Source organism: Portunus trituberculatus, chromosome 42, assembly GCF_017591435.1.
Source record: "Portunus trituberculatus isolate SZX2019 chromosome 42, ASM1759143v1, whole genome shotgun sequence".
NCBI classification, from domain to species: domain Eukaryota; kingdom Metazoa; phylum Arthropoda; class Malacostraca; order Decapoda; family Portunidae; genus Portunus; species Portunus trituberculatus.
Genome location: NC_059296.1, coordinates 6,385,001 through 6,400,000, shown reverse-complemented (window position 1 = coordinate 6,400,000; position 15,000 = coordinate 6,385,001). Strand labels below are relative to the sequence as shown.

At 42.7% G+C, this 15,000-nt stretch overlaps 1 protein-coding gene across 3 annotated transcripts in view; it reads left to right on the top strand.

Annotated features, from left to right (window-relative positions):
• Positions 1-15,000, top strand: part of LOC123517773 (soluble guanylate cyclase 88E-like) — a 172,869-nt gene that overhangs the window by 148,206 nt on the left and 9,663 nt on the right. For 2 of the 3 annotated variants that reach the window (XM_045278211.1, XM_045278212.1), the window contains 9 exons: positions 1-138; positions 1,095-1,218; positions 2,069-2,195; positions 3,878-4,004; positions 5,869-6,073; positions 8,485-8,631; positions 9,629-9,761; positions 11,386-11,535; positions 12,266-12,385. The exon at positions 1-138 is cut by the window's left edge and continues 71 nt beyond it. In XM_045278211.1, the coding sequence (XP_045134146.1) occupies positions 1-138; positions 1,095-1,218; positions 2,069-2,195; positions 3,878-4,004; positions 5,869-6,073; positions 8,485-8,631; positions 9,629-9,761; positions 11,386-11,535; positions 12,266-12,385 (1,271 nt within the window). The remainder of the gene's footprint in view (positions 139-1,094; positions 1,219-2,068; positions 2,196-3,877; positions 4,005-5,868; positions 6,074-8,484; positions 8,632-9,628; positions 9,762-11,385; positions 11,536-12,265; positions 12,386-15,000) is intronic. The other variant, XM_045278213.1, reaches the window with a different exon arrangement.

Sequence of the window (15,000 nt, the reverse complement as noted above, 5' to 3'; positions counted from 1 at the left end):
ACACGTCACTTTCCAGCTCACCTTCGATAACCGAGCGTACGCCAACCAGGTCAACCTCACGCTGATCCGGGAGGAGAGGTCACTACCGCTCAGAGGCAACATTCTCTTCGAAATCTTCCCCTTCTGCATCCTCTTCGGGTGAGTGAGAAGAGAGAGAGAGAGAGAGAGAGAGAGAGAGAGAGAGAGAGAGAGAGAGAGAGAGAGAGAGAGAGAGAGAGAGAGAGAGAGAGAGAGAGAGAGAGAGAGAGAGAGAGAGAGAGAGAGAGAGAGAAGCAAAACGTTTGAATATACTGTCCATAAATGTCACGTGTTTCTATTGAAGTAGACCACCGACTATCCTTATTCACGCGTAAGTAAAACGCACAAATAGGCGCAATTTTTCATAGACTTATTTACACCCACTTCGTAACTTCTAACACAAGTATGAATAATGGAACACTAGACACCCATATCCCCCACAGTACACCCGCCAACACTCCTTCCTCACACTCAAACAAGTACAAGTTTCATCCGTTCATTTATATCCATCTACTAACTTCTAACGCAGGTATAAACAATGGGAGATTATATTCGATCCCCATATCATCCACAATACCCGGGTAGAATATGAAATAAGAGGAAGTACTCGTGTGTTAACCTCACTCAGCGCTCCATGACTGGCTGTCGCGGCGCCAAGAGTTCATTCCTCACTCTTAGCCTTCCATGCTTTGATCTTCCCCTAAACCTCTCACTGCGACAAGTACCTGACAATGCACAGCGCTAAAGGCTTAGTATGCAGTCTTTCAGAGCACCTACAGGGAGAAAAAGGCAATGAAATGAGTAGACTATGCAATGTTTAGCCAATATGATGATGAGAGGTGGGTGTAAAGCAACAGGAAATGTTTCAAAGTAGTTTGTGATAAGGAAAAGGAAACACGTGGAATAGGAGTGACAGGGTCATCTCATGTATCACCATGTGTAAAGTAGGTTATGCAGTGTTTATGCAGTATGATAATGACAAATGACTGTAAAAACCATGAGATATATTTCATCGTGGTTCAGGATTAAAGAAACACGTCAAATGCTCACTTCTTTAACCTTCCATCTTCAAACAGGAGCAACATGCAGGTGCGGTACATCGGCAACAGCATGATGCAAATAATGCCGGAGCTGGTGGGCAAGAAATTGACGGAGTGGTTTGACCTCATCCGCCCTCATGTCGATTTCAAATTTGAGGCTGTGAGTATTCTTTCCCCCTCTCTTCCATCCTTCTCTCGATCAAAGCTTGTGTTTAATGAGGTAAACTATGAGTATTTTATTGCAGTGAGTAGCACGCTGTAACGGTGCAGAATTTAGAATGAAAGAGTAGTGTGTGCTATTAATGCTCATTTACTCAACAGGTGTGTAATTAACAGAGTATCTGACAAAGGTGTAGTAATGAAGGACGATCTGATGTCATATTGCTGCTATGCTATAGAAAGAGAGAGTATGTGTGTGTGTGTGTGTGTGTGTGTGTGTGTGTGTGTGTGTGTGTGTGTGTGTGTGTGTGTGTGTGTGTGTGAAAAGCTAACAAGCTCTCTCTCTCTCTCTCTCTCTCTCTCTCTCTCTCTCTCTCTCTCTCTCTCTCTCTCTCTCTCTCTCTCTCTCTCTCTCTCTCTCTCTCTCTCTCTCTATCTATCTATCTATCTATCTATCTATCTATCTATCTATCTTTCTCTTCCTACTTCATCCTCTCCTCACATACTATTCACATGAAGAACCTGTACTTATCCCAACTAAGGAAAACCACCATCACTAATGACTAATATACCTCCCTCTATTACTAACACCCCTTACCAAACACTAGTCGACCCTTCACCTCACCCATGCTTCCCATCACCCCTTCTTTACCCCATTCACTCGCTCCCAGGTTTACAGTTCCTCAAAAGTCAGTCTTGCGTCACCTCTTACCCCGCTATGACAGGGTCCACATCATTGTCTTACCATGTTTCCTAACCCTCTGTCATATTCCTAATCGACCTCAGCGCCTCCCTCACCCACTCCCTCATAGCGCTCACCAGTTCACCAGCCTCCCTTCTCCCCTCGCCAGATCCTCCGTCGCACCAACAATATCTTCGAGCTGATGACGGTGGAGTCTGTGTTTCAAGCTCAGAGGAAGGTGAACGGCGAGGTGCATGCCGAGGAGGAGGAAACGGAACACACTTTCAAGCTCAAAGGTGCGTATGCGTATTACGTCATAAAGGAATGGAAAAGAGAGCACAGGGAATGGTACAAAACAACTGTTGGTCCTTACGAGGTTGTTTATGGTATTTTGAGTTACCTAGTTTCAAGAAAGTTCGTTAGGTCTCATTAACCCCTTCAGTACCGTGCCGCGTTTTTATATTCATTCTGGTTACTGTTTAGTGGTTTTATATAGCTTCAAAAACTTATTGTTAATTTTTTTTTTATATCCATAAACTCTTCCTAATGCAAATAAAATAATCTATCATACCCAAAAATCATGGTAAAAATGCGTCTAAGTATTGAAGGGATTAACAGCAATTCAGTGTGAGGGAGAGAGCCATTTGAAGACAGTATATTGAGGTTATGGTAGATGGGGAGATGCCTTCGCCTTTATTATCTCATATTTCTCAGATCACATTTCTTAGCGCAATCATGACAGCCTCGCAAAAACAAGACTGCCTTCCTCTTTACAATGGTAGACGGGGAGGTGCCTTCGCCTTTACAATCTCACACATCTCACTTCATACTTCCTACTGCACTCATCACAACCTCGCAACAACAGGTCTGCCTCCGTCTTTATTACATTACACCATTACTTAGTTTCCCCCTTCGTGTGTTGCTCTAAGTCGCTTCACTACAGTCAGAGAGCCAGAAACAGAGTAGAGGCGCACCACGGAGGCAGCCACGGCCGTCACTACAGAAGGTCAGGGCTATATCACGAAAGTTTGAAGCCACATTAGGAAACTTTATAGCCATTCTTTTGGGAGGTTAGGAGGAGGAAGAGGAGGAGAAGGAGAGGAAGGAAGAGGAGGAGTAAAAGGAGGAGGAGGAGAAGAAGAAGGATGAGGAGGAGGAGGAGGAGCAGGAGGAGGAGGAAGAAGGGATTAAGGCTATAGTGAAAACTATAATTTGTCATCACGCGTCATGTTCAGAAAAACGATAAATGTTCGCAGTGGTGTAAAAAGTTTGTGATTGTGAGTAATTTGTGATGAGTGATGATGCTCGAAACTGATACACCACTAGGAATTCCTTTTTTTTTCTCTCTCTTTTATTTTATTCCTTTTTTCATGCCGCCTGTCATAACTGTCTGATGGGTCTCTCTCTCTCTCTCTCTCTCTCTCTCTCTCTCTCTCTCTCTCTCTCTCTCTCTCTCTCTCTGGATATCCATCTTTTTTTCACTCTCTTCTTTCCTTTACCTTCATTCTCTCCGTTCTTTCTTCCTCCATTCATCCTTCATATTCTTCTCTCCTCCTCTTTGTCCCTCCCTCGCTTTCATAACTGAGGGAATTTTCCGTTGCTCTTTCCTTCCCTCTCTTCTTGCCTTCTCATTCCTTCTTATCTTTCCTTCCTCGTCTTTCCTTCTCCCATCTTATTTTCATTCTATTTGTACCTCTTTCGTTTCATTTCCCGTCTCTGTTCTCTTATTTTACTTTCTTATTTGTTTTCTTTTTTCTTTTCCTTTTCATTTCTATAGTTTTTTTTTCATCTCTTTCCATCTCTTCCGTTTTCTTCCCATTCTTTCCCTTCTTTTTCTTCTCTTTTCTTCTCTTGTCTCCTCACCTTTCTTATCCTTCTACATCCATGCAAAACCAGACGGCACATTCTAACAGTTACCCCTCTCTCTCGCTCTCTTTCTCTCCCTCTCTCTCCCCGTCTCCCCTTCTTTCTCTCCCAGGCCAGATGATCTACATGGAGGAATGGAAAATGGTTCTGTTCCTTGGCACTCCAGTTATGAAGGATCTCGATGCCCTTGTCTACTCCGGCCTCTATATCAACGACCTCTCGATGCACGACTTCTCCAGGTGTGTGTGTGTGTGTGTGTGTGTGTGTGTGTGTGTGTGTGTGTGTGTGTGTGTGTGTGTGTGTGTGTGTGTGTGTGATGGGTTTTGGATGGCGTCTTGCCCACCGCAGCAGCAGCATTATGCATAAAATCGAATATATGTTTCTCGATATTATGCAAAGTGAGTGGAATGGAAGCAATGCGGGAGAGAGAGAGAGAGAGAGAGAGAGAGAGAGAGAGAGAGAGAGAGAGAGAGAGAGAGAGAGAGAGAGAGAGAGAGGATACTGACACATGCAGATTTTAATTGAGATTCCATTTACGTATCTATTTATTTGGTCATTAAATTTCATACGACACACAATACGACACACACACACACACACACACACACACACACACACACACACACACACACACACACACACACACACACACACACACACACACACACACACACAACACTCCCATCCCCCAAACACACACACAGCGTATTTATATTTTTTCATTAGCTCCTCGAGTCTGTTGATATCTAAAATCCATTAAGAAAATCATATTATCAACAGACTTTCTATTGCTATTTTCTTCGTTTCCTCGTAATATACTGCAGCCAATATAGATTCACCACGAATTCATACATTTTCTTTTTATGTCCCTACAGAGAATGATTTATACACATAGCATTTACATATTTTTCTTTCCATCTCACACACAAATTTCACACATCTCCCTTAATGGCCTCCTCATAATTAACGTCTACAACACCATGACCTCATTCCGTCACCTCCGTCCAGCACTGCCATCAAGAGCCCTCCGTAAACTAGACTAATGTTTCTCCTCCCACGCTGCCTCACCTCACCACCACCTTCATTCCCACGATTGTCATCTGACACCACTCCAAGGCCATTACTAGTTGCTGTCACTTAGCGGAGGCAGGATGATATTTGGGAATCTGAAAGGCTGCGTGTGATTCCAGGATCGATCAAGAAATGGTGGTGGAGATGGAGATATTCAGCCGTGGAAATTATAGAGTTCTAGGCATGTGGTGTGCGTGGGTGGAGGTAAGGAGAAGGAGGAGGTGGAGGAGGAGCTGTGTGTGTGTGTGTGTGTGTGTGTGTGTGTGTGTGTGTGTGTGTGTGTGTGTGTGTGTGTGTGTGTGTGTGTGTGTGTGTGTGTGTGTGTGTGTGTAGGACTCTTACCAAAGTCACACGATACGAGCAGAGGTAGTTAAAAAGAATAAATCAAATAAATCTGTTAAGTTGTCTCTCCTGGAAAGTCGAGCAAGTTTCCAAAAAAAATGAGGGCGATTTGTCTCCAAACATGTCTCCTCTTGGCGGAGTTTGTCGTAAAAACCGTAAAGAAAAAATCAAAGGCAGAAAACAAAAGGAGAGTTCCAGAGTTCACCCTTGGAAAGAAGAGAAGCCTGGAGGTGGTGTGTGCGTTGGGAAGGTCGCGGGGACGTGCTATTAGTATGTTGACTGGCTAACATACAGTCCTCTATTTACTCCCAGTCCATAGTCAAGTCTCACTCTCTTCTACAATTCTACTTTATATAAAAAAACATATCCACTTTTTTGCAATTCTGACTTTACTTTATTCAACACCACAAGTCATTTTTCTTCACTACAATCTATGACAACCTTGCTTTACTATACGCCATAAATCTCCTCTCTTTTCTGTAGCCCCTGACAACCATGTTTTTCTTTCCACTATCTCTACTTTCTGCAATCCCTGACTCTACTTAACACCACAAGTCATTTTTCTCCTCTACAATCTATGACAATCTTGCCTTGCTATACACCACAAACCTCCCTCTCTATCCTGAACCCCTGATAACCCTGCTTTCCTTCCCACCACAAGTAACCTATCTCCTCTGCAACCTCTGCCAGGGACCTGATGTTGGCGGGGACACAGCAGGCGGTGGAGCTCAATCTGGCGCTGGAGCAGGAGCAGCACAAGAGTAAGAAGCTTGAGGAGTCCATGAGAAAACTGGACGAGGAGATGAAACGAACGGACGAGCTTCTCTATCAGATGATTCCGATGCAAGTGGCGCAGCGATTACGTAAAGGAGAGAACCCCGTGGACACCTGTGAGGTATGTCAGAAATAATAGTGGTTTCATCTCACTTCGTTTCATCTCGCCAGACACCAATTTCTCGATTTGATAATAAAATAGAGATAAAGAAATAATAAAAGGAGAGAAAGATGTCCAGGAAGCTGAGTCACACATGAATAGCGTCACCTGGTTTATTGCTGAAGGGAGGAACAAAGGACGGTACAATGAGCAATATTCCTCCTTCAATCTCAATTAGAGTACTGGGTATCTTCACGTCAGGTAGACAGATAGACTGGTAGATAAGTAGACGAACAGCCAGACAGACAGACAGAAGGTAAGATTAATGGACAGATAAACAGATAAATAAACGGCAAGACAGTCAGACAGTCAGGCAAGGGATGTAATATATAAACAAATATATAGACAGACTAGTGGGCGAGAGAGAGAGAGAGAGAGAGAGAGAGAGAGAGAGAGAGAGAGAGAGAGAGAGAGAGAGAGAGAGAGAGAGAGAGAGAGAGAGAGAGAGAGAGAGAGAGAGAGAGAGAACAAACACGAAAAAAAGAAAAAGGATACAGAGAGATCAGTGAACCTGTCCCGGCGTGCGTCCTCCTCAACACAGCCGCCTCTATCTGTGAGACACCACTAATTAAATTGTCCACCAAGACACGGCGTGCCAGGTGACTACTGGTACTCTTGGGGCTAATTGGATAAGCGGTTTACCTGGCGTCTCTCTCCATCACAAAGTAAAAATAATACCACTGCTAAATACCACTACTCACAATCATGTGCAAGAAAAAAGACAAGAAAGTGTTATGGAATTTAAATGCTACCCGATGGTATATAGTGTAAAAAAATGCCACTTATACTTCCTCTTTAATTCACGAGTGTCCTTGAACTCAGCTTTAATAGAATATTTTTGAAGATACAACGGTTCTTTTGACTATCGTGTTTATAGCATGGGATTATATTCAGTAAGCACAATATTAAGAGGTCTTTCTAAAACTCCTCGCTTTCCGGTTTTATCTTCCGTCTTTCCACGTATTTTCTATAAAGATGTAGAAGTTCGATCTATTCTAGGCTTCTTTTCCTTTTATAATTCTTACGCTGCCACCTTATTCTCTGGTGTAAGATATGTTTCTCACACACTTATACACTCATACATTGATTCAATTTCCAGTTACCTTTGTCAAATAATATCTCCTTTCTGGCTTAAATATTAGTTTGTTTCTTAATTCCTTTCATACCTTCATACATAAGTAGTAGATATTTTAGTTTAAGATACTGAATATAGATTTCTTCCCAAGCTCAGTATAATTTCTTTCCCTCTTCCTGTTATAAATCTTTAATAATTTCCTTCCAGAATCCATTAGTTAGACATAAATATCTTTCTCAGAGTAAGATATTATTTCCTTTTCTTTTACCATTTTCTTCTTCATTCAGTGTTTTCTACGCATCATGACGCCAGCACAGCACCACTAACCTGTTTTCCTTCACGAAATTGCATTCCTTCCTCGTACGCCCATACCGTGCAATGAGTTATAATTCCCTGCCTTTACACCGTTAGTTCTTTCCCTCCTCTTTCCAGCCATTTCCTTGCATTATACACACATACTCTCTCTCTCTCTCTCTCTCTCTCTCTCTCTCTCTCTCTCTCTCTCTCTCTCTCTCTCTCTCTCTCTCTCTGCTTGTTCCTATGCTCTTAACTCCTCCACTCACGTTCCTGCCTCATTCTCTGTGGATAATGTGCTGCACTTTTCACCTCTAGTAACTGTAATACCATTGAGTTTTTTTATATGTTCCGTCACACACTTATCTTTGTAAACAGTCTCGCTCTACACCTACAAATTTTCCTTCCTCCCTTGATACATCTTTGTTTAGTATACGTAATGCTGAAGTAAAAGCTTTCCCCCATTACTTAGAGTTTATATGACATTTATATTAGTGAGGACACATGACCATAGGAAAATAGAGGATGCTGCAAGGTGTAAATGTGGTAACCCTTGTGTGAATATGTATTCTTAGTTATGTATATTCATCCTTAATAGTAAATCTTATCTAATTTCTTAAGGTTCTCTATTCAACTCAGCAACAAAAACCTAAGGACTGTTTCGATTCCAGTCATGATTCTTCTTAGGGTGATTTTCTAATAGTACGAGTAATATATGATCTCTCTCTCTCTCTCTCTCTCTCTCTCTCTCTCTCTCTCTCTCTCTCTCTCTCTCTCTCTCTCTCTCTCTCTCTCTCTCTCTCTCTCTCACATCTGCTATTTTATATGAACATCAGATTCTTCTAAACATAATCCTATTAACATAAAACATTCTTACCATCAACACAACCTCCTTTACCTTCCCACCAACCCTGTATGACGACTTAATTCCATCCCTTGTATTACCCCTGTCAGTATTACACATTCTCTGAGCTAACACAACCTCCTGCCACCTTCGCCACAGACCTTCGAGAGCGTGACCATCTTGTTCTCAGACGTGGTCACCTTCACGGAGATCTGCAGTCGCATCACACCCATGGAAGTTGTGTCGATGCTAAACGCCATGTACTCAATCTTCGACAAACTGACTGAGAAGCACAAAGTGTACAAGGTAAGACGAGCAGAGAGAGAGAGAGAGAGAGAGAGAGAGAGAGAGAGAGAGAGAGAGAGAGAGAGAGAGAGAGAGAGAGAGAGAGAGAGAGAGAGAGAAATAAAGTTAAAAATAAGTTCCTTGCTGCCAGTTTACCATATATATGAGACGTCAAATATCACAGATCAAAGGAACGCAGGAATACTTGAGTAAGTGAGTGAGTGAGTAAATGAATGAGTGAGTGAGTGAGTGAGTAAATGAATGAATGAGTGAGTGAGTGAGTGAGTGAGTGAAGGGGAGAACTAGTAAATGAGTGAGTGAATGAGGGACTTAGTAAGTGAGTGAGTGAGTGACTAAATGAGTGCGCAAGTGAGTGAATGAGTGAGTGAGTGAGTAAGCAAGTGAATGAGTGAGTGAGTGCAAGAAAGTCAACAAATGAAAGAGTGAGTGAGTGAGTGAGTGAGTGAGTGAGTGAGTGAGTGAGTGAGTGAGGGAGGGAGGAGAGGGAGTGAGGAATCATGCTTGTGGATCGATGAAACAAATTTATAACATCAGACAAGGAAAGGCAAACAAAACGAGTAAGTGAAACATGGTTGGCCGTTTCCGTGGAGTGTTTTCATCATTTGTGCTACTTTCTAATTATCATAAGTTGAAGTTACAGCGTAATTAAGAGTAAATTCCGGCTAATTGGGACTGCAAATTATCATGTCAAATATACAGTCTCTCTCTCTCTCTCTCTCTCTCTCTCTCTCTCTCTCTCTCTCTCTCTCTCTCTCTCTCTCTCTGGACACATAATATATCATAGACAACAACAAAACAGTATTCAAAAAATTATGTAACCTAACGGTGAATTTCATATTGTTTCTATCTATCTCTCTGTCCAACCACTTATTGATTTGCGCAGTAATCTATATATTTGTACCTCTTTATACACTTTCACCTATTATACCCATCTACATGCATATCAATCAAAACATGTGTTATAAACGCTGATCCATTTGTGAATCGTGTGGGTCAGGTTGAGACTATCGGTGACGCCTATATGGTGGTGGCGGGCGCCCCGGAGCGTCAGGCCAACCACGGCGAGATGGTGTGCAACATGGCGCTAGACATGGTTGAGGCTATCACCGAGCTCACCGACCCGTCCACAGGTGAGTACTGGCTACCCCTTGACACTACACAGGCAAACAGCAAAGTACACAATGTAGCTACATAAATTTCTATGCAGTTGATCACCAGTAATTTTCAATGGTGTACAGTCCTCCGGTCCAGGAAAGGTGAATACATCAAACTGTCTTGCAAGTGAGCACTCTACCTGCCTTCCAGTTCTCCCTAAGTCAGTCTCCTTCATTTTAAACTTACAATCGTCATCCTTCTTACCAAACTTTCCGCAAGTAAGCTCTCTCCATCTCTCTCCACACACCAGCTTTCGGGTCTTTTATGTTTGGAGGTCGCCACTAATTTCTAACCAAATTTTCATCAATAGTACAGTTTTTGGTGCTGAATACGAATATGACATTCATTTTCTCGAGAAATTAGGTTAGGTAAAGTAAGGTTAGGTTAGGTTATGTTAGGTTGGATTAGGGTTGGGTTAGGTTAGGTTAGGTAATTGTTGAAATCAACTGTAACAGTTGTCTTTTTAATTAGGTTAGGATTAACTCACCTCTCTTCGGTCAGGTAATTGTTGAAATCAACTGTAAACGTGCCGCGTGAGACTTGTCTTAATTAATTGCATGAATTAGTGGCGACCTCCAAACAGAAAAGATCCCAGCTTTCTTCTCCTATCTTAAGAAAGGAATCCTTTCCCTTGCCTCTTCTTGACAGGTAAGCCCTCAATCTGTACCTCTCCGCTGCACACAGACAGCTAAATAGGTAAGTCCCCTCTCGTGGCTGAGTCTCCCGCCTCCGTCCCCGCGGTGACTTCCCCTCCTTGTGGTGATACACGGGCTATAACAATCCTGCACACACCCGGCTTCCCTTCCCCTCGCCACGCTTCATGCATCCCGCGCCAAAGTCAACAAGCGTCTCATCAACTAATTTACAATATCCTTGACCCACTTCCCCCCTCCCCTACCCTGACCCAGTCATGCGCCGCTCCATCATAGTGACACAAGGCTATTGAATATTAATGTAAAGCAAAGATTTGTCTCAAGTCATTATTTCGTATTCATAAATCACTACTTGTGGTAAAATGTTCAGTAAGCGAGGCAGTTTTCCTTATCTCATGCTATTGTTTATGCTTTATTCCTTAACATATCAATTTTTTGTACAATGTTCTTAGAAACGCAAGGACGCATCCAAGGAAAGACTGAGACAGAATAACGAACACACACACACACACACACACACACACACACACACACACACACACACACACACACACAGCCCGGTAGCTCAGTGGTTAAAGCGCTGGCTTCACAAGCCAGAGGACCGGGGTTCGATTCCCCGGCCGGGTGGAAATATTTGGGTGTGTCTCCTTTCACGTGTAGCCCCTGTTCACCTAGCAGTGAGTAGGTACGGGATGTAAATCGAGGAGTTGTGACCTTGTTGTCTGGGTGTGTGGTGTGTGCCTGGTCTCAGGCCTATCCGAAGATCGGAAATAATGAGCTCTGAACTCGTTCCGTAGGGTAACGTCTGGCTGTCTCGTCAGAGACTGCAGCAGATCAAATAGTGAAACACACACACACACACACACACACACACACACACACACACACACACACACACACACACTAAGAACTAAAATTTAATAATCGTAACTTTTTCCCTCTCCTGCTTCCCTACAACCCATCTGCGGGCGTCCATGCGGGCGTGCAGGGAACCACCTGAGGATCCGCGTGGGCGTGCACTCCGGCATGGTAGTGGCAGGCGTGGTGGGACTCAAGATGCCACGATACTGCCTTTTCGGTGATGCCGTCAACACAGGTAACCATTCACACACCCTCCCTTGCCTGTACCTACCTGACCTAACCTAACCCAACCTAACTAACCTCTCTAACCCATCTTCCTACTATCTCCTCCCACCTCATACGCACACACACACACACACACACACACACACACACACACACACACACACACACACAAACACACAGAAAAAATACCGTATTGAGAAAGAATGTAGAGAGAGAGAGAGAGAGAGAGAGAGAGAGAGAGAGAGAGAGAGAGAGAGAGAGAGAGAGAGAGAGAGAGAGAGAGAGAGAGAGAGAGAGAGAGAGAGAGAGAGAGAGAGAGAGAGAGAGAGAGAGAGAGAGAGAGAGAGAGAGAGAGAGAGAGAGAGAGAGAGAGAGATATGAGGAAAGTAAGGTGTTTAGAACAAAGTTTTGTGAAATATTTCTATTATGAAACTTTAGTAATGAGTGTGTGTGTGTGTGTGTGTGTGTGTGTGTGTGTGTGTGTGTGTGTGTGTGTGTGTGTGTGTGTGTGTGTGTGTGTGTGTGTGTGTGTAAAGAAAAAACAGTAATAAAGACACAATCCTTTAACAATACAAGTCACTAAACAACTTCCCCACTTCTTTCCTTCCTTCCTTCTCTCCCGTAACCACTAACTACCATCTCCCTCACTCCTTCCTACCTTCTATTTATTCCCTCCTTCTCTTCCTCTAATCACGCACACCACTAACCCCTTTCTCACTTTTTCTCGTTCTTCTTCGCAGCTTCCCGTATGGAGTCGACAAGTATGGCTATGCAAATTCACATCTCGCAGACCACACGGGAAATAATCTCTGGGAAATACCAAGTGGAGGAGCGCGGAGAAATCACAGTGAAGGGCAAAGGTAAGTCATAAGTAGCAGCAACATAACAACATAAAATAAGTTGATAAGATGATTTTACACAAGAAAGCTCCGCGTGTTAATTAAGGTTGTATTCCTGTTCTCACCTCCTCTGTGTTCTGTTTCAACTGTGCCAACCTCCTCTCCAGCTCCCGCTCCCTGACTTTGGCTCGTACTTTCAAACTTTTCTGTGCTTCACCTCCACTATTTCAAAAGGCTTAATTTAAATTTACACGAATTTCTAAGGTGTTTTTACGGTTCTAGGGGCAGATTGACAGATTTTTACATTATCAACTGGAGAAACATTCTTAGCTAAGCATCTCTGTTGTCTTGAAAAATAATCGTCGTGATATAGAAAAGCGTTTCTGATTACGGACCTTTATCTTTCGAAGCTTGTAAAGAAGTACAAAGGATCATCGAACACCAGGGTAGCTTTTCCTTATGACGAGGATGAGATTGTTTGTGATGCAGATTTCATTGGGTTATTTCATTGGTGGCAAGAGAAAGAGATAAGCAGGAAAATGGATGGGTAGATAGATATATAGATAGATAGTTGGATGGATGAATGGATGAATATATTGATAGATGCATAGATAGCCAATGCTAGACAGATAAAAACAGAAGATTAATTCCAAACAGCCCACAAATAGAAAAAAAAAACATGAAGAAATATACTACATTCGTTCACCACACATGCAATGAAACACAACTCAATTCCGCCAACAAGTAGCTACTAGTGTCCACATGAATCATTACAGCCCTGAAAGCCTCGACGCGCTGGTCCTGCTGCAGCTGACGCATTAATGAGTAAGCTGATGAATTAATTACTACAAGTATTCGTCGATCCATTAAAATTTCAAGGCATTAGTAAACGGTGGGGTATTTGTTTTAAACTCGTATTTATTTTAGTTATTTCCGGGATGCGAGTTAACGTGACATGTGTTAATACGAGAAGCTAAAATGGCCATGACCAAAATAGTTTCCTGTCCATAAATTTTGCTTAATTTCACCAGCATTGCGCTTCACATCGTCCCACTTTTAGGAAAGAGATCATGTGAATTCGAGATAGGAAGGAAAATATTCACTTAATGGTAAAAGATATTATTCTGTGAACTGGAAAGGAATCGTTGTTGTTATCACCTGTTCAAGTAGTAAGGTGGTCCACGAGACTATCTCTTTCCAGCACGGGCTGATGAGGCTGCGAGTGTGACTGATGTCTGTTTAAGTGTGTGGTGCTTTGTCAGGGCCACCTCAAGAAGAATTGCGGCCTGGTAAAGGAATAGATGGATAAATAAATACATTCATACGTATAACTATAAATACATGCACGAGGGTAAGCATTGTGCCTGAAAGGGATGGGAATGAAACAGAAAGTGAAGGTATTGTATTTAAGTGAGAAAAAGACCATGTTTTAGAGAGAACGCGAGGGAAAACGTAAAGGGATTAGAGTGAATAATTGCATCAGACTGCGTAACAATGAGACGGAATACAAAGGAAAGAAAACAAAAGGATGAAATGGAAAATGGAAAGGTTGCAGGGAAATAGAACGAGTCGTCATTTAAGTCTCTCTCTCTCTCTCTCTCTCTCTCTCTCTCTCTCTCTCTCTCTCTCTCTCTCTCTCTCTCTCTCTCTAGATGGGTGTTGTCTCCTACGAAGCCTTCATAAATTTCTCGCGAGGGTCTAATTTGTCGCCTCAGCTCACCGACTGACCTCAACGACCCTCGTCACCTTCCCTCCGTCCCTTAATCCCTCCACCCTTGAAATTGAACGAGCCTCCTCAACCACAATTATTGAAAAGTACGATATGAAAAGGAATCTGGAAATCGTGTTAAGCGTGCGTGTGCGTGCGTGTGTGTGTGTGTGTGTGTGTGTGTGTGTGTGTGTGTGTGTGTGTGTGTGTGTGTGTGTGTGTGTGTGTGTGTGTGTGGAGAAGAAAATTGACGCCAGGTAAAGTTATACAATGAAGAATTTAAAGGAAACCGTAAAAAAAAGATAATTTTCCTCACTTTTCTTCTCTTTTTTTCTCCTCCTCTACCACCACCACCACCATTACTACTACTACTACTACTACTACTACTACTACTACTACTACTATTACTACTACTAATACTCATACTACTTCTACTACTACTACTACTACTACTACTACTACTACTAGTACAAAGGCGGCATGACAGACGTACAGTAGAGAGAGAGAGAGAGAGAGAGAGAGAGAGAGAGAGTAGTTGGCACACATTCTTTCTACAGACGTGTTTGTTCGTGTTGATACTGAAGCCTGAACATCCATCACAACTCTCTCTCTCTCTCTCTCTCTCTCTCTCTCTCTCTCTCTCTCTGGTCATATTTCTCCCGCGGTATCATTTCATTGCCACTCTATCTGTCTATTATCTTCGCCCTGTTATCTGTTTCCTTCTTTCCTTTCCCTTCGCTCATTATATTTTTTTTTTCCTATCTCTCTCTTCTGTCATTACCTACTACTACTACTCTCTCTCTCTCTCTCTCTCTCTCTCTCTCTCTCTCTCTCTCTCTCTCTCTGTATGCCTTGTCTTAACTTCCCTACAGCAGAACTTTCCTTTACATCTCTTCACTCTATCCTCAGTCAACACTCACATGTCAGC